We start from the raw sequence: 18451 nt of genomic DNA, 5'->3' as shown, positions 1-18451 counted from the left end.
TCGGGCATACCGGGCATTTGCCCGGTGGGCCGCTGGCGATTTTTTGTTTTTATGGGCCGATCGATTTTTTTTTTTTTTTTTGGAAGGGTATAAATAATGAAAGGTGTTGGATTGGCAAATTGGTCATGATCGATTCTGGGCTGGACCAATTACAGCCGAGGAGGTCGGATGCACCCGCCCCCTTGTTTAGCAATCTTATAGACGAACTAAAGAAAATGGAGAACAAAAAAAAGGAAAGGAGGTGCAGAAAAAATTAGGACCAAAAAGAAACAAGCCCTTCAGGCAGACGCTGGCAAATGTGTAAAAATAACTGAATTGTTTGGTGGTAGCTATGGCATCGCTTCCACAGATTTGGCAACATCAGCAAGTGGTGGAGGCCAGCAGGTGGATAAGGGAAAGGGGAGGCAAGAGGAGGAGAGACCCGAGGCGGCCGCTGGCTATTGCAGTTAATAATACAACAGCTTCTTGCCATTTTTTGTGTTTCTTTTTATCGCTGTGTAACTGAGTTCAATTGAAAGCCTGCGTGCGCTAGTACCTCTTGCCACAAGTTCCCAGAATTCTTTGCGGTTTTACCCCTGAATTACGTCACATTTTTGGTGGGCCGGTCTCTAGTCAAAATGCCCGGGCCGATTTTTTGTCCCAGTCCAGCCCTGACTAAAGTAAAAAACATACGGTAACTGAAACATGATGGACCAACACAGAAAGACAACCATTCATTCTCACACTCATATCCAATTTGGAATTGCCAGGTATTCTAATCCAAGCATGTCTTTTGACTGTGGGATGCCCAGAGCCCACACAAACCCCAGACCCTGTTACTGTGAGGCAGTGCTGTTTACCACCGCTCTAACACGAGAGCCTAAATTACTGTCAGTACTTCTTTCCTGTTTTTTGTACACAAATAAAAAAGTTTTTTTAAATATTATTTGCAAGATGGTACTTAATCCTCTAAACTGTGTGAAAAATCATTTAAAAATAAGCAAATGCAAATGTATCATGTAACCTGGTCTCATGGCAGAAAATGCCCATATTTGAACAATCATATGCAGAGATTTTCTTTATGTGGTACTAAATCACAACAACTGTTGCTTCAAGGTCCTTTATGTTGTGAGGTAAAGACCTTAAAACAATACAAAGGAAACCCCAACTATCATCAGTGTTGGGGAGTAACGGAATACATGTACCGCCGTTACGGTTTTAAAATACAAAATATGAGTAACTGTATTCCGTTACAGTTACCGTTTTAAAAGGTGGTATTTAGAATACAGTTACTTTGTTGAAATAAATGGATTACACGGCGGTACTTCCCTGTTTCATATTGTGGCGGGTCAGGACTGTTTGGGTTTTGTTTGACAGCTACGTTCTGTTGTTCCAGGCGGCAGCGTTACGGTTGCCATGGTTACAGCGTGTTTCCTGGGTGAGAGAGCGCCTGTTGTTGTTGTTGTGCTAAGCTAACAGGCAGAATGCTACAGGTATAGCTCTAAAGAATGGAGCATCATGGGCAGTGTAGTCCGTGCTGCAGGGAGAATGGACTGCCATACCCGTTATGTGTCTGTGAGCGAGGGAGGGAGAAAAAGGAAAAGTACGAGCTGTCATCGAGCAGAAACGGGAGCTGGAAGCATGTAAATATAATAATAACCACTGCAGCCAAGAAGAGAGCCTGACGAGCCCAGCTGTAAGTAAGCTATTAAGACTCGACTGTACACCGTGTTCGTGTTTTCCTCTGAAACAATAAGTTCTGTTGGAGCAGCTTTTCAACGCCTCTCTCTGTCTCTGCTAGCAAAGTTGACCCAGACAACAAAGTAAAGCTAGTTTTCAGCTACGAGCCGACACAGAACCCACCGTATTAGCCAGAGGTCCCTTTACTACGGTTCGGAGCCGCGGACCTTCAGTAACAGTAATAAATCACAGCAATAGTACATTCATGTAGTTGTAAACAGCATGATAATATATTAAGTAATCCAAAGTATTCAGAATACGTTACTCTCATTGAGTAACGTAACAGAATACGTTACAGAACACATTTTGGGGCATGTATTCTGTAATCTGTAATGGAATACATTTTAAAAGTAACCTTCCCAACACTGACTATCATATGACCCCTATTAGCAAGCGCACATAGGGGTCAAGGAAAAACTCCCTTTTACAGGAAGAAACCTCCAGTAGCTCAGGCAATCAGCCAACTTTGACACAAATGGATCCCAGCATTTTATATCTGCAGACAATCTGAACAAGGCTACAAGGGAAACAGCTCAGGGAAATAGGACACGGATGAAGTCAATCAAGACAATAACAGAGGGGTAGCAAAAGTCAAAGCCACAAGAGACGACTATCAAAGCAAAAGAGGAAATAACCCAAAAGATAGCAAGAAAGCACAGAGACAAGAAACTACCGCTGACCACGAAACACTGACGATGCAGGAAGAATAAAGAGAGGATAACTTACAAAACTGAGCGATCATCATGATTAAACACAAAGCAAAACTTAGTATTCCCAGAGATCCACAGCATACTGGAATTTAAATGGGAACAAATAAACATGAACCTAAAAACACAATAAACAGAAAAGTGTAAACCTTGAACACTGGAGACGCAGGAAAAACCCCAAAGAAGCTCAAATTCAAACATATAACCAAAAGTTTCTAAACTCCAGAGCACAGTGAAACCCAGAGACCTGCTTTTCACTGACTAGCAGACATTTTTTCCCATCAGTCTCCACTGCTGACTCAGTGTCTGTCCTCCACATGCCCAAGACAACATCCACACATCAGTCTTTAATTTGGCATCCTCCTTATGTAATCTGTGACCCATTTCCCTTCTGCTGACTCAGCTCGCAGCTGCCAGTGGTTTGCTGCATACCTTGGCAGCGTCCATCCGCCATTTCTTTTCCTTCTCTTTGGGAATCAGACCTTTAAATCTCTCCTGGACTGCATCGGCAGCTTTGGTTAGCGTGGAGCACTTTCAGTGACCTTCATGGTTGGTTTCTTGGCCATTTATGACTCAGCTGCTGGAATCGCTGACGGGAAACATCGGCTAATTTGATTTTGTCTTTTGGGAACATCTTGTGCAACATTTTCCTTCAACTATTGTTGTCAGTAATTTTGGGCGTGTGTTACAGTTGGAAAATGCACCGCTGGATCCCAAAGAAACCAAATCAACCACCAAACTGTGCTGACTGTAATAGCTGCCACTGTATTCTTCAGTTTCCCCTTATTTTTAAATCTGAAACTAGGTGTGTTACTGTCTCATGTCACCGACAGTCTGAAATTATTTATTCACATATATGTCTGGTGGTGGCACCAGAATGAGAGATGTGATCAGAGGGATGCACACGGACACATCTGAAGCAGCTCACAGGCCTCGCTCGGTGTCTTGCAGCCTTCTCAGGATTTCATGAGAACTTGTTTGCTTTACCAAATTCTGCAGAAATAAGAGAACCTGCACAACGTTTAAAAACTTTATTAAGCTGTATAAATACATTTACTTTGACTCACATCAGTACAGGTAAACATCACAGGTCAGCACAGCCGTTTTAATAGTTTACAGACATGTACAGTACTTAAAACATTACAGTGCCGTATTAAAATACAGTTACACGTTCGATTTAGTCGCCTTAACAGGAGCAAGTTTTAAAACAAACTGAGCCGAGCAGGTCGGGCCCGAAGAGCCTTCACATCACATCAGTGTCGTTTAGAGCTGCGTCAGTTTAGTCGTTTCTAACGTAAACCGTGTAATGTTCTCTGACATGTGAACAGCTGATTAGACAAACCAAGACTTTTGAAGATGACTTTGTTTTAGTGCCGTTCAAAGACCAAACCATTAACTGTTTAAATAACTGGTACAATGATGAGTTTCAGTGCATATACAGAGGAGAAAAGAAGAGCAGGGAGAGATAAGTGGGTTGCATTTCAGCTGAACACTTAATGTAAGTCAGCTCTGCTGCACATCAACACTTTTTGAAAGAGTCTCGTCCTCTTCCTGTACACGTCTCATGTTGTTCAAAATGCAGTGCAGCCATTGTTTTGTTTACAGGAGATAACATTTCTACAGAATATGAACTTACAGCAACACTGCTGGTTTTACATGTTAACCTCATATTTCAGGCTTCTAGTTTTATTGCTCCGTCTTTGTTGGTGTTTCTGTCCCGGCCTGCTTCCATCCGACGCTCGGGTCTGGTTTGAGGACGATGAAGAAGAGAATTAAGGCTTCCGGGGTTCGATGTTAGTCTTTTTAGTGCTTCTGGACTCAATGCATGGCTGGCGTCGGGGCGATCTGCTCCGCCGGTCCGGTATCTGCTGCTCCTCGTGCTGAGCTGCTCATGGCTCCGTGGTTAAGGGTGACCAGCGGCAAAGCGCTCAGCAGGGCCTTCTCCAGCTTCTGCTCCAAAGCATCCAAGCGGCGGTCCATGTGCTCCTTCAGCCTCTTCTCCATCTCCTCCAGACGGCGCTCCATAGCTGAGTCCAACTCCCTGAAGGGACATAAAAGAAACTGTAACACTTTTTGAGAAAGTTGGACTTAATAAAATCTGGGTGTATCAGCCGCTGGTGTTGCCGATTTATGAGGAGGTATACAGCTGAAGTTGAAGTGTGCAAGCTGACACTGAGTTAAAATAAAGGGGACTATTTAAGGTCAGTCAAACCTTTGCCTGATCGTCACTAATCAGAGATGAAGTTTTTTGACCAGGTCGCTGGTCTGTATGTGTGTTTCTACTCTACTGTGTGATTCAGAGCGGAGTGACTGTGGGCGATTCTTGAAAATGAAGCCACATCAAGAGACAAAAGCCTAAACATAAGCTAAACCACCCACACAGTCGGTGCTGACCATCATCTTCCTCAGACCTCACAATCCTGCTGCATCCACACTCTGATTCAGCCAAACCACCAGGAGGAAACTTTCTAAACTGAAAACACTGAAAAGATAAATAAATAATTTTTTTTCCACCTTAAATATTTTCAGTCTTTTTCCAACATTTCTGTTTTGGGGGCTTTACATGCAGAGTCCAACAGCATGACTATTTTGCCCTCAATGGTCCTGAAAAATCCACAAAATCCTCCATTTTTCTTTCCTTGATTCAGTCACACCAGTCTGGCAGCTCCAGTAACTAAACCAAGGAAACTCCTGTTCAGTCAGTGAGCGCCGTCTCTGACCCTTGTCTGCACACTGATGGTTACTGTACAACATCCTCACAGGGCACTGTCCTGCTTTATGAAATATCAGAAGGTAAAAGTATGACAGGCTTGATGTACTGCCCTTCCATATCGGTAATGAAGGCCTCAGTCATACAGGCCTAGAGGTCGGTTGCTGACAATCTGTCAACCAGGTGCTGGGAAAAATGAGTACTCCACAACAAGCTGGCAAGTGGTTGTTGGCAATTGCTGTTAAGCTAAAGCCCTTCACGCAGGCTTGATGACCAGTCAGTCGCCGCCGAACAACTACTCACCACTAGAGAAAAGTGTGTATTCTGTGAGTGATCAGCAAATAGTTACTGGAAGTTTCAGGCAGTCTCTAGAGTGACATCCATTGTAAAGAAATATGCAGAAAACCTTCTTACAGTTCTTTGGTCGTTAGCAGAAGGCTGCAGTAACCAGACGTTTGCATGGAAAACACCAACTTATCTGCAAAAACTCAAAAACTACTCAACACGCAGCAGTGAATCTTTAACACAAACTGGAAATGGAGACAATCCACCTTCAATTTTAAAGCTGCCAATCTAATTATGCATAATGAAGACTAGTTTAAAATGTCTCTGTGAGCAAATAAATGAACCCATCTCCGATTACAGCAGACCTAAAGTCAGATAATCTACAAACAAGCTGTTATTAAAAATGTTGTTAACCTTCACGCTGTGATAAAAAGGCAGCAAAAGGTAAATGTGCACGTGAACTCCAGACAAACAGCATCAGGTGGAAAGAATAAACAAAGGAAGTAAACACACAGAGAGGAAACACAAGGAGCTAAACTTCAAAATAAAACAGGAAGCAAACAGAAATGGAGAGCAGGAATAATCTCACATAAATACAAATAAACACAAACACATGAGAACAGAGGAAAAACTGCAAAAACACAAAGGAGCAGAAAAACTAACAACAGCCAAAGACGATTATAAAAACCAAGATTAATTAACATCTACTGTTCAAAGCAAGCAAAACCTTTAAGTAATCTACACCATTTATTACTTTTCCTCGGTTTTCCGGCATCACGCCTGAAGTCTTAAACTCTTAATATTTTAGTGCGATGACTCGTGGGAAAGACGTACCGTCGTGTCGCTGTCCTCGATGTGGAGTCACGCTCTGTCAGCCCACATGTGCTGCACAGATCTGACAGAGAGCCTGATTTATTGTGCAGTTTAACTCACAGAGACATTTTTATTTGAAGAGTGACACTAGGGTCTGCTGGAAAGTTACTCTAGCCACAAATAAATAAATAAATGAATAAAGGATTCTGTTTGTTCTGATGCAGCTTTTCAGATATTTTAATGAGTCACACAAACAGCGGCCCTGATAAATGACCTCTATTGTTTCAGCATCAGCCAGCCTCTAACCAACGCCAGCGCCTTCTGCCTACCTGTGCCTGTCAGCTGTTTAACAGCCAGAAGGATTTTTGGGAATCACCACAGGAGAGATCCTCCCAGCAGATGTCGTGATATCCGTGAATATTCCAGCATGTAGGAAATGTTTGGGCGTCTGCTCATTCTTCACTAACACTATCAGCTAGAAATGTGACCTCAAACAATCAAAAGCATTGTTCTGTTGGATAAACGAGTCTCTGTTTAATCCACACGCTCACAGCCTCAACAACGTGACTGTGCAACAATCACACAGCTGTGGTAACCGCAACACAGCAAACACAAATGCTTACTGTTCCGATAACAACAGCCATACCTCACAGCTTTATATCATTTAGATCATTAACAAGAAGAAAGTTTCACCAAGTGGAAAATGTGACAGGCATGTGGTGAGCAAACACAAGTGTGAGTATGTTTAATGACGCCAGATGCAGGAGGAGCTTGTGGGAAGAAAACAATTAAATCAGAAGAAAAAGTCCCAAACTCAGCAGCAGAAACGGGAACGACTGACAGATCCGTGCATGTGAAAGGCCACAGCTGATAAAGCCGTCCAGAAACACACATGTTATGTTAGCTGTTTATTCTAAATGAGCTGGGTGAGGTAGACAGAAGTGCGTCAGATAAAGTGCTGTATAAATGAATGTATGGTTGACGTGTTGAAACAGCTGGTTTAATGTGGGAAAAAGTACAATTATGATGCATTTCTGCGTTAAAAAAGAGCGTCCCTAATATTCCGTCTGTGAAGACTTCTGCAGCATGTACACACAAAAACTGAAAACTGAACACCTACCAAGGAACGTGCATTGGACTTGTCCAATTTTAAGACATGCAGAAATCTTTGAGCCACTAAGAACCAAAGTCTTTCGTATTATGCAAAAAGCGGCTGCAGGATTCCTGTAATGATACTTTTCTAACACAAGGTGGAGCCAAATCATCTGATTCCAACATGGAGCTGCTACACTCGACTCACCACGTGCCGTTTCTCATCATCTTCTCCTTCTCTGCTGCAGCATCATCCAGTCTCAGCTGGGTCACCTGACCGCAGACGTTCTGGAGCATGGGCAGAAGCTCGGGACCGGAGCCGAACCCCTGGTTGACCCCCTGTCCCTTCAGGAAGTGCGACAGCATCTCTGTCAGCTGAGTGTAGCTCACCGGGCCGCCGTTCTCGCTGGGACTCGCTGAACGGGTAAAAGGTTTTATCCAGGTGTTAGAAAATCTACCACAAATAAGTTTGTCTACAAGTAGAAGCCCAAATCCACTCCTCATTGACTACCATGTTCATGTATGTGACCATAACAGACGTGATCATCCTTACTAGTGTTATCAGTGCTGACACTGGACATTGGCAGGTCTACGGAGGAGGGGGTGGAGCCCTCCGACATCACTCCGTTCTGGGTCTCTGAATCTTCATCTGCAGGCCTCAGGAGGCTGTCTGGAGGCTAGCGACATTGAAAAACATCTGACTTACAGAGTGTTTAAACATCTTCTGAACACACGTTATATCTGCGTCGAGCTGACAGAAGCATACAGAGATGAAGGTGGATTTGTGTGCATAGTCTCTAAAAGGACATCTGACTTTACTTAACTTTAGTTGTGAATCTGAGCAGCTGGTGGAAGATTACCTGATTCCTTCACTGCTTTAAGCTTAAATACACTCACTGCACATGTGGACAAAACAAGCTAAAGCCCGAATCTGACTTTCAGATGTCTCTCTTATCATACATGTAAACAAGACAAATCTGAAATAATACTGTAGCACAAAACTAACGGGACTAGCTGAGCTTAGCTAAAGAGCCTCTGATCACAGTGGCTTCTTTTTTTATGCTACCTTTAAATCACATTAGAATTTATAGCTGTGGCATCTAAAGGTTCCAATACAACATAAAAACCTCTAAACGTCAATCAGCTTTCTTCTTTCTGTACAATTATTTTCGGACAATTAGAATCACTCAAACATTTCATATAATAGAAAAACACGATCATCACAATCAATGAAGTGGTCCAAGGTTTTTCTTTGAGTTCATCAAACAGCACTAATGGATTAAAGTTCTGGCAGACACTCCAGACCAAACCTCAGACTCCAGCCTGTTTAGTTTTTCTGAACTTTCTTTGTTAATCCAGGCTTTCTGCTTCAGGCTCTGTTCACACTCACAAAATCACTTCACTCCTTTCTTCTGCACCAAACTGGTGTGGGCCGAGTTTTTAAAGGGTCTAATCTAAGAACAAAGAACAGCACAAATGGGTTTTGTACCTTAAATTCTGCAGGTCGAGGCAGAAAATTGCCAGCTCCTGGACACATGCTGACTTCTCTCCCCAAACCAGAGAAAGCTCCACTGCCCATCAGGAGAGGCAGGAAACCAGCCAGAGAGCCGGTCTGATTCTGGAGAGACAAACACCAACACATGCTTCAGTCCCTGTTTCATTCTTTATGTCTGGTTAGTTCTTATGCTTTGGACACTCAGAGAAGCCGTTCCAGTTCCAGTAACAGTAAGATCTGAGACAGAGGCCTGACGAGGTACACAGAAACTCAAATCCATAAGGCATACTCTCATCTGCACTTTATGAGAAATATTACTGGTCAGCAGGAAACACCCACGTTATAAATGTCAGAGAGAGCATCTCTGAGCTAATTTACCTTCTGCTGGAACTGCACCATTTCCATGAGATTCTGAGCTCCTGGCGACAGGCTTGTTCCCATCTCCTCCATCAGACACTGCACTCGCTGCATGTCTATGCCCGGGTTTGGGGCTGGGCAGGACTGCAGCAGCTGAAGACTCACGATGACTTTAGCCACCATAACACTGCTCCTACCTGCCAGGGAGAGTAACTGGGAGAGAGAAGCAGCTCGTTAGATTCTCACACAACCACGACTGTGTAACAAACTGCATAAATTAAATGTTCTGCTTTACCTTCACTTCACAGGCAGAGGATGGCTCCTCGATGATCAGCTGCTTCTTATAGAAAGGCCCTCTGTCAGCACTGTGATTCACAAACAAAAGAAGAAGCATTACTTCTTAACATCAGACAATCAGCAGCGTCTTTATCAGAAGACCCTTTGCTCATTGGCTCTTCTGACCTGTGCCGCCTGTGTACCTGTCTAGCTGGATGCTGTCGTCTTTCGATCCCCGTACAGTCCCACAGTACTCTCCAGTCTGGCTGTACACCTCCATGGTTCGAGCCTCACTTATAACGAGCAGGCGGCTGATGGTGGCAGGTAAGCTGGGGTTGCAGTGGAACTTCAGGACACAAGGAGAGCCTTCCTCCATCTGCTCTAGCAGCACTGGATCACCACTGTGTGTGGCAGATAAGTGGGAAATGTACCATTCACTTAAATAAAAGGAAAATCCACTTCTCATCTTTGCCTTCTGTGTGAATAAACAAAGATTAATTGCAACTGCCTGTTAATTATAGCACTAACTGCTTCTTAACATCAGCTAGAAGCTTCTTACCACTGAGTTTCTTCTCTGTCCAACTCACTGACTTCATCTTCTTCTTTGGTCGTGTTATTGATGTGAACAGGAAGAACGACGTCAGCCAGGTGACGCCCCTGAGTGTGACAGACCCAAGCAGCTTCACTTTTCACAGAGATGTCCACCATAATGCTGCGGCTTGCTGTAACCTTTGAGCCAACGACCTAGGATACAAAATTGGAAACAATTAAGAGAACAGGTTACAGATTCAAGACAAGATTAAAGACTGATTAAAGCCACTGTAAGACAGAAACAATAAGAGTGGAGCTGCAGCTCCAGTATATCCACTATCTTTGCCAAAGACAAAAGCACATGCCTTCCTCTGCACACATCCAAACCGTCCCAGCCTCACTCTCTCTGTCTCCAAACCGCTCAGCCTGAGCGGTCCCTCTGATGTACTCATTTCTAATCTTGTCCATCTTTGTCACTTCCAGTGAAAATCTTAACATGTTTTGCTCGTGTTGTCTTTTTGTCTCCATCTTCTTCTTGTGCACTGTCTGTTGCTTGTATGGTTGACCCTAGGTATTTAAACTCATCCACTCACTCAGCCTCTTCCACCTGTCTCCCTCTCATTCATGCATGTATTCTTTCTCGCTTCTTCCAGCTCCCTCCTCTAACTGCGGATCACAGTGTCGTCTGCAAACATCATAATCGACAAACGCTGCTGTCTGACCTCATCTGTCAGCCTGTCCATCACTACTGCAAAGGAGCTCAGAGCAGATCACTGGTGTAATCCCACCCTCAGCCCACCTGTCTCTCTTACCGCACACCTCACCACTGTTCTCTGCCAGAGTGCCAAAGTTCCTCTTCTGACCCACTATTTTCCGCTTTCGCTGATCCATAAATAAAGAGTGAAGCTCCTTATGACCTTCTCTATATTTCTCCATCAGTACTCTCAAACATCACATCTCTAGAGTTCTTTCTCAGCATGAAACCATACTGCTGCTCACCGATCATCACGTCGCTGCTTAACCTAGCTTTTACAACTCTGTCCCAAATCTTAAGATATGACTCGTCAATTTGTTTTTACTCTCTGTAAACTTTTATTTCAACTAAAGTTTGCTTTTATGGTCGTTCTTTTTCTACTTTAAGTAATAAAAATGCTGTGCAGTCCCACATAAAGCGGGACCGCTGGTCTCCCTGGTCCACAGTTAGTCAGGTGGGCCAGATTTCAGATTTAAATGAATATGATGATGAATGTGTGATATGTTTGATTTCTGACAGTTTGTTTTAAACTACAGGCACAATGACGTGTAGTGCAGGAGTACACACAGTACTGATCGGTTGTATGTTGTCACATCCGATTCTTTGCTACAGCTGCAGTAACTCTGAACGTCTCGCTGTGACGGGAAATAAATCGCGTTTACCTTCAGAGTGTCTCCTGAACCCGCTGAGAAGAAGCTTCCAGGCTCTTCTTCTTCACGTTTCTCCAAACATGTCTGAAAATCTGCTAATTTTAGCAACAACTAACGGCTAAACGATTAGCTGAAGCTACAGCTGACACGCGCGCGACGCTGGATCGTAGGATTGTTGTGGTGTGACGTCATCAACAGGCGCCGCTCGGAATGCCGTTGTTCAGTTCCTAACGTCTGTTTGGTAACTAAAGACACGTTTATTGCTTGATTTAAATTAAAAACTTTTCAGGACCCAACAGAAACGTGTACGTCGGGTTGTGTAAAATCATCCAGAGTAACTCTGAGGTTGTGTTTTGACTGTTAATCCTTGTTGAAGTTGAAATAACGAATGTCTCTGTGAACCTGGGCATGGACTTCACTGAGTGCTACCGAGACATGGTGTCCAGTGTGGCCGCTGCTGCTCGCTCAGGCGGCACTAGGTGGCTGAGGGTGCTGATTCAGAGGGGCTGCAGTGTGGACTGTCGGGACAACCGAGGCTGGACCGCCCTGCACGAGGCGGCGGCAGCTGGCAGCAAAGCGTGCGTCCAGGAAATCCTGTCAGCTGTCAAAGGTAAGAGAGGCTGCTGCACAGGTATCCAGTACTACTTCCATTAGGTGTCTCCAAAGGCGGATCATCTGCCTTCCTTCGTCTCACCCTATCCCAGCATCCTCCTCTGTCACACCAACCCTCTTCATGTCCTCCTTCACATGAACCTCCTCTGAGGTCTTCCTCTTTTCTTCCTGCCTGGCACCTTCATCTTCGGCATCCTTTGGCCACTGTCCGTCCTCTGCACATGTCCGAAAGGTCTCAGCCTTGCCTGTCTAACGTTGGATGCAAAGTTAGAAGAGACCCTAGTATCCAACAGTCCCCATCGCTCCAAACAAGAAGGGGCTCAGAGCCAATCCCGGATCTTATCCCACCCTCACCTTCAACCCACTCCTACCCTCCTCCACCACCGTCTCACTGCCCTCTAACATGTCTTGCACCAGCCTCACATACTTCTCTGCCACTCCCGATGTTCCAGTAACACAATAGGTTTGGGCCCATTACAGTCATACTATATTTGACCTGGAGCAGCTTCAAAGGGATGCTTGTCTACTCCCGGGATCGAACCAGGGAGCTTTCACTTGATGGAAAGTGAAAACTGAGATTCTTTATTGCTTTTAAACTTTTGAAAAGCAAAGTGCTTTCACATTGTTGCTCGATGTGGTATTTCAGATGGACGACAGGTCGGGACTACTCAAGTACATTACACAAGTACTTCTTTACTCAAGTAAAGGTGAAAAAGTACACAAAAGTACACTGATATGTGCTCAAACTTCCACCTTCCATATTAATATTATAATAAAATATTATTTATACAAACTTTATTTCAACTTAAATTCAAATTCTAATAAATTAACTCAGCTTGAACTCCTGATATGCTGATCAAAAAAAAGAAAGGGAATTTAAAACGCTCTCTTTGCTGCTGACTGCACTTTAGATGTGTGACTTTGTCGTGAAACCCAAACAATAAGATGACTATAGTGAAGGGTTAAAGTGGGATTTTACAGATTTTGTGCACAGCCTGTCATCAGCCGGCCTGTCCTGCTCCTCTTTATGGATTTATCCAGCAGGATATCAGCTGGTGTTACATGAGCTGTCGTTTTATTGATTTACATGGATGCTTCTTTGTGAAAAAGATGTACTTGTATTGACAGGCAGAATCTGATACTGTGGAGCCTTTCATTGAGCCAGGTCAGCTTGACACTGAAAAGAGCAGAATCCTAATATTTTCCATTACATGCCCTTCCCATTGACAGCATAAAGCTAGTGCAAAGGTGGAATCCAGTGTATGAATCAGTTTGTGGCTTTGATGATATTTCTTAGAAACATTGCATTGTTAGTCTCTCCTTCTCTTCTGTAGCACAAGCCGCAGCTTATAATAATAATAATAATAATAATAATAATAATAATAATAATAATAATAATAATAATACATTTTATTTAAAAATAGCGCCTTTCAAAGCACCCAAGGACACTGTACAACAGATAAAAACACAAAAACTGAAAATATACACAATAATAAAAATAACAGATAAAAGTTAAGAGCATACAGAGGTTTAAACATAAGCAATTTTAAACAGATGAGTTTTGAGGGTGGACTTAAAAAGAGGGAATGAAGTAATGTTTCTGAGGTCAGGGGGTAAGGAATTCCAAAGTCGAGGGGCAGAGCAACTAAAAGTCCTGCCCCCCATTGTAATCAGACGAGCGGAAGGAACAGAGAGAGAAAGAGAAGATGAAGATCTGAGGCACCGGGATGGGAAGTACATCTGTACTAAATCGGAGAGGTCTGGTGGAGAGAGAGAATGAATGGCCTTAAATGTATAAAGGATTATTTTAAAATGGATGCGAAACTTAACCGGGAGCCAGTGAAGCTGCTTCAGGATTGGGGAGATGTGGTGGGTAGAGGAAGTCCTAGTAATAATACGGGCAGCAGAGTTCTGGACACGTTGGAGCTTGTTAATAGATTTTTGTGTAAGGCCAAATAATAGTGAGTTACAGTAATCAATTCGAGAGATAACAAGATTATGGACGAGAATGGCAGTGGCATGAGGAGTGAGGAAAGGGCGGAGGCGATTGATATTACGGAGTTGAAAATATGCTGCACGTGTGACATTATTGATATGTGAATTAAAAGATAATGTGCTATCAAGAATGACACCCAAGCTTTTCACAGAGGGAGAGATAGGGACCAGCGAATTATTGATTGTGAGAGAGAAATTGTTAATTCTGGATAGCAATCGTTTAGTGCCGACCAGGAGAAGTTCTGATTTGTTGCTGTTGAGTTTAAGAAAGTTGGAGGAGAACAGGAACTGAGTTCAGCTAAGCAGAGGGTAAGGGAGGGTGGAGGAAGAGTAGAATCGGGTTTTGTAGAGAGGGCATCTGCACCAAAAAAATACCGTTCCATATCATTTAAGCCAGGAGTGAGGAACTCCAGGCCTCAAGGGTTGGTGTCCTGCAGGTTTTTAGATGTGTCCTTGATCCAACACAGCTGATTTAAATAGCTAAATGACCTCCTCGACATGTCATGAAGTTCTCCAGAGGCCTGGTAATGAACTAAGCGTGATATCTAAAACCTGCAGGACACCGGCCCTCGAGGCCTGGAGTTCCCCAAACCTGATTTAAGCCTGATTGAATCCCAGAGTATACTGAATAAATAAATGATGCAAACTGTATTTTTTTCCTCTCTGATCTCTTCGTGTGCGAGCACTGGTGATGGATATTGTTCCTTCTGCTTGGGGTCTGATTAGTTCGATGTCTGGAAAGTACCCAAAGACAGGAAGTAGCAGCTCACATATGTTAAGCCTAAAAAAAAATCAGCCTGGTTAGAAAATGTAAGAAGTAGAGATGTTTGTGTTAAAATGAAGAGAGTAAAATTCAAAGTAAAGTAAAGTACAGAAGCACAGTATCTGTACTTCATTACTTCCCACCTCTGAGGGTATTTCTACTCCTTCTACTTCTCTGCTAGACCCCAGATGGATGTGAATGATTAATGGATGAATCAGTCACTTCAGCAGCTGTTTTAAAGTTATATGTGCGTTTCTCTCATTTGCATTTTGTTCTTCCTCTTTGGTTTCCGCCTGTGTGCAGCACGCTCCTCCAGCTGTCGGCGTGTTTATGTGAACCATCTGACGCATGAGGGTGAGTCCGCCTGTTACCTGGCAGCGCAGCGTGGACACCTGTCGGTGGTCCGACTGCTCCTCAAAGCGCACGCTGATATCAACCAGCTCACTAACGACTTGTCCTGTCCTCTTTATGAAGGTATTACAACTGCGCTTCACTGATGTTTCATTTTTTTCTGTGTTTGCTTGTTTAACCCTTTAAGCTCCTCTAACCAAATGAATGTCCCCAAATGTGCTTCCAGCTGTTAGCCACGGGCACACAGATGTTGTAGAACTGCTGGTAAGCAAAGGTGCTGAGGTCAACAGAATGCACTCAGAGTCCGGCTGGACCTGCCTGCACCAAGCTGCATATAAGGTAGGCATTAGCATTAGCACTCACGCTCTTAAACGAACAGTTTTCATTTAACAGTAGATTTTTGGTTTCGATCAGGAAAGCATGGTCACATCTGTTGGGGATGTTATTATGTTTTCTGACTGGCTGCAAGGCACAGAGAGAGAGACTTTGTGCATGTATTAACCTTTTTATTACATTTCACTTATAAATGAACTAATTTTTTACCTTTAAACACCTGCAGAAAAGGTGCAAACTGGCACATAGAATTTCAGCAGAATGCAGGGATGCGGTGATTTCTTGTGATGCTCACTGTGAAGAACGTAGGGCTTAAACGTTCCTGCTCTCTGCTGCCAGAATCAGCTGTGGGGTCTTTGTGTGTTTGCTGATTGTATTTAAGATCACGTTTCTCTCAAAGGGCCACACTGAGATCGTGCGCATTCTCGTTAACAAATGCAACCTGGAGGCAGTAGACGATTACAGGATTTCCCCGTTATTTGTGGCTGCACAGTACGGACAGAGGGGGTGCCTGGAAATACTCGTTAACACCGGTAAATATGATGTACTTTTAATGGTAGCTGTACGTTTGTTTTCCTCCTTGTTAAAGGATCTCATGCTCCGTGTCCTCTTGGCCTCTTCTTTAGGAAGTAATTAAGTAAAATAGATTACACAGTTAATTTTTTTAACCTGCTTTCACTTCAGGTGCCAACGCGAACACGCAGGCAGTCGATCTGAGTACACCTCTGTTCATCGCCTCTCAGGAGGGACACCAGGCCTGCGTGGACTTCCTGTTGGACCACGGGGCTGACCCTAACATGGTCTGCAGTCACGACTGGCCCCAGTTTGCCATTCACGCCGCAGCCCAGTTCGGTCACATCGGGTACTGACACATAACTTAACCTCTTTTAAAATAAGGCTGATTGTGTATTTTTGACGTTTTGATATTCTGTCACTCCAGCATCCTCACGAGCCTCGTAGCTGTTACGGATCGTGCGTGCGACCGCGGCGAGAGCATGGTGAGTCCGGTGTATGTAGCTATTAACAGCGATCAGACCAAGAGTGTGGAATTGCTGTTGAGGGAAGGTTACAGCCCAGACGCCCAGGACTGCTCGCACACCCACGGCCTCCTCTCACCGCTCTCCCTGGCCTTGTATCGCACACCCCAGAAACCTTACAGGTGTGTAAGAACGCCGATTTTACCACCTTGCACATATTTGCAAGATAAACCAGATGGTTTATTTTAGTTTGATATTAAAATCTCTTTCAGTGAGTCGGTGAAACTGCTGATAGCTGCAGGAGCAAGGTTGAATGAGGAAGATTGGATTTATGCTTTGGCCACTGACGAAGCAGACCTGCTGCAGCTGATATTTGAGCACCGGTGGATACCTCGCCCAGAGGCTGTGACCAGCGACGAATCTGTGCTGCAGCACGATGGGAAAACTGAGCTGAAGCTGGGAGAACTGAACGAGATGCTCTGTGTGGCTCTAAACCAAGTACATTTTGCTGGCTGCTGGCTTCCTCTTCTCCTGAAGGCAGGACTGGAACCATCTTTACTGCTTCAGCCCCACATGTAAGGCGCTTAGTTATCAACAAGCTGTAATAGGTTTGTTCCAGGAATGGGCCTCTAAAAATCAAAAGCTTGACTTTGTTTAATTTAGCCGATCACAGTTTCAGGGTCACCCTCTCATGCACAGCTGCTGTTTGGAGAAATCACAGAGGATATTCTAAGTAAACAGTTCTGACTCGCCCCACTTCAGAAGCCAAAATAAGGCCAAACCCCACAGTTAACAGGTTTTATTAGTCAGTGATGTTAAACGAGGATCCCAATTAAATTTTAGTGACATTAAGATTAGCACAGTAGCATTTGCATCAGCCTGTTTTTGCCTGCCAAAATCAAATTCACTCATCTTAATTGCTCTTATTTTATTTCCCTACCTTCACTCACCAGCAGTGGGTGTTTTCCCCACCAGACGAGGACTTCGGGAATAATCTTAACAAAAAAAAAAGCTTCCATATTTAAAGCTGTCTGGATATGCCTGAGAAAATCCTTTTAAACAGGAGATCAGCTAAATTTAAGTCAGGATCCAAAGCTGGTTGATCACTCATCATCATTATCTGTTCCTTTGTGTCATCTGTTCTTTGTAGGTTGGAAGAGGCAGACAGCCAGGTGTTAAATTACCTCCTTGAGTTTGTAAACTGGTCGACTTTATCTCCCCGTTTGAAACATATTCTGGATCGAAGGGTGGCAGAAAAGTCCTGGGATCCGCATCCGTGTTTCGGTACAGCAGTAAATATGCACTGCAGAGTTTAAATAACCCGCACGTGGGAAACACTGCAGCGATTGATCTTTTCTCTCCACCTCCTTTCAGACTCCGTCCCCTGTCTTTCCCACATCTGCCGGCTGCAGGTCAGAGCACTGCTGGGACCAGATATCCTGATGAGGACCAATGTCGTCCAACAGCTTCCTGTCCCCAACCTGCTTCACGATTTCCTTAAATTCAGGGACATCCCAGAAGCTTCGTACACACACGCGCCACCATTGGCAATTTTACAGCGAATCGAGGAACATCGCAATACACACCAGCACAGACATGTTCTATGACCACATCGGTGTCTTATGTTCAAACCCAAGAAAACATATTATTCCATTAAATGCAAATATTCAAGTCTGGTTCATCATTTTATGCACATTCCTACTTGGAGTATGGATGGATTGGAGGTTTAAACAGAAGAATGTCAGGTACAGAAGAGGGACAAATGAATAGAAAAACCAAAAAGCCTCTTACTAAGGTGTTGGACCACCAGAACAGCACTACTGCTCCTTTATGTTTATTCTTGAAATGTCTGGAAAGTCACTGGAGCGCTGGACACTATTCTTCCAAAAGATATTCCCTCATATGTTTTGATGATGTTGGAGAGGACTGTCTAATGGTCAAACATCTCCCACAGGCGTTCATTTGGATTGAAATGTTGTGACTGCACACGTGTGATTCACACCATTTTCATATTCTTCAGTGACCCTTGTG

The 18451-nt window shown here is 43.8% G+C and overlaps 2 protein-coding genes across 2 annotated transcripts; one reads left to right on the top strand and one right to left on the bottom strand.

Moving 5' to 3' along the window:
- Positions 1-3442: 3442 nt before the first annotated feature.
- On the bottom strand, positions 3443-11584 carry c8h10orf88 (chromosome 8 C10orf88 homolog). Its single transcript, XM_087844967.1, has 9 exons — positions 11402-11584; positions 10014-10198; positions 9658-9855; positions 9474-9543; positions 9200-9391; positions 8816-8944; positions 7880-8003; positions 7535-7742; positions 3443-4467 (listed from the first exon to the last, which is right to left on the bottom strand). Exons 2-9 carry the CDS (start codon positions 10160-10162, stop codon positions 4245-4247), a joined length of 1293 nt encoding a protein of 430 aa, XP_087701093.1. The 5' UTR covers positions 10163-10198; positions 11402-11584; the 3' UTR covers positions 3443-4244.
- Positions 11551-18091, top strand: asb3 (ankyrin repeat and SOCS box containing 3). The gene is made up of 9 exons (XM_087844972.1): positions 11551-11999; positions 15063-15233; positions 15337-15449; positions 15844-15976; positions 16128-16305; positions 16384-16602; positions 16693-16995; positions 17571-17704; positions 17795-18091. Exons 1-9 carry the CDS (start codon positions 11798-11800, stop codon positions 18025-18027), a joined length of 1686 nt encoding a protein of 561 aa, XP_087701098.1. The 5' UTR covers positions 11551-11797; the 3' UTR covers positions 18028-18091.
- Positions 18092-18451: the final 360 nt, after the last annotated feature.

This window comes from Neolamprologus brichardi, chromosome 8 (assembly GCF_056152115.1).
Source record: "Neolamprologus brichardi isolate AB-2024 chromosome 8, ASM5615211v1, whole genome shotgun sequence".
Classification (NCBI taxonomy): domain Eukaryota; kingdom Metazoa; phylum Chordata; class Actinopteri; order Cichliformes; family Cichlidae; genus Neolamprologus; species Neolamprologus brichardi.
Note: the sequence above shows the minus strand (reverse complement) of the source record. Positions and strands in the feature narration are given on the sequence as shown.

Excerpts from the sequence above, each read along its gene's own strand:
- c8h10orf88 (XM_087844967.1), bottom strand. The coding sequence starts at position 10,162 with ATGGTGGACATCTCTGTGAAAAGTGAAGCTGCTTGGGTCTGTCACACT. Across the intron at positions 9,856-10,013 it reads GACAGAGAAGAAACTCAGTG|TGGTGATCCAGTGCTGCTAG; the intron begins GTAAGAAGCTTC and ends TGCCACACACAG. Across the intron at positions 8,945-9,199 it reads TGGTGCAGTTCCAGCAGAAG|AATCAGACCGGCTCTCTGGC; the intron begins GTAAATTAGCTC and ends TTGTCTCTCCAG.
- asb3 (XM_087844972.1), top strand. The coding sequence starts at position 11,798 with ATGGACTTCACTGAGTGCTACCGAGACATGGTGTCCAGTGTGGCCGCT. Across the intron at positions 12,000-15,062 it reads AATCCTGTCAGCTGTCAAAG|CACGCTCCTCCAGCTGTCGG; the intron begins GTAAGAGAGGCT and ends GCCTGTGTGCAG. Across the intron at positions 15,234-15,336 it reads GTCCTGTCCTCTTTATGAAG|CTGTTAGCCACGGGCACACA; the intron begins GTATTACAACTG and ends ATGTGCTTCCAG.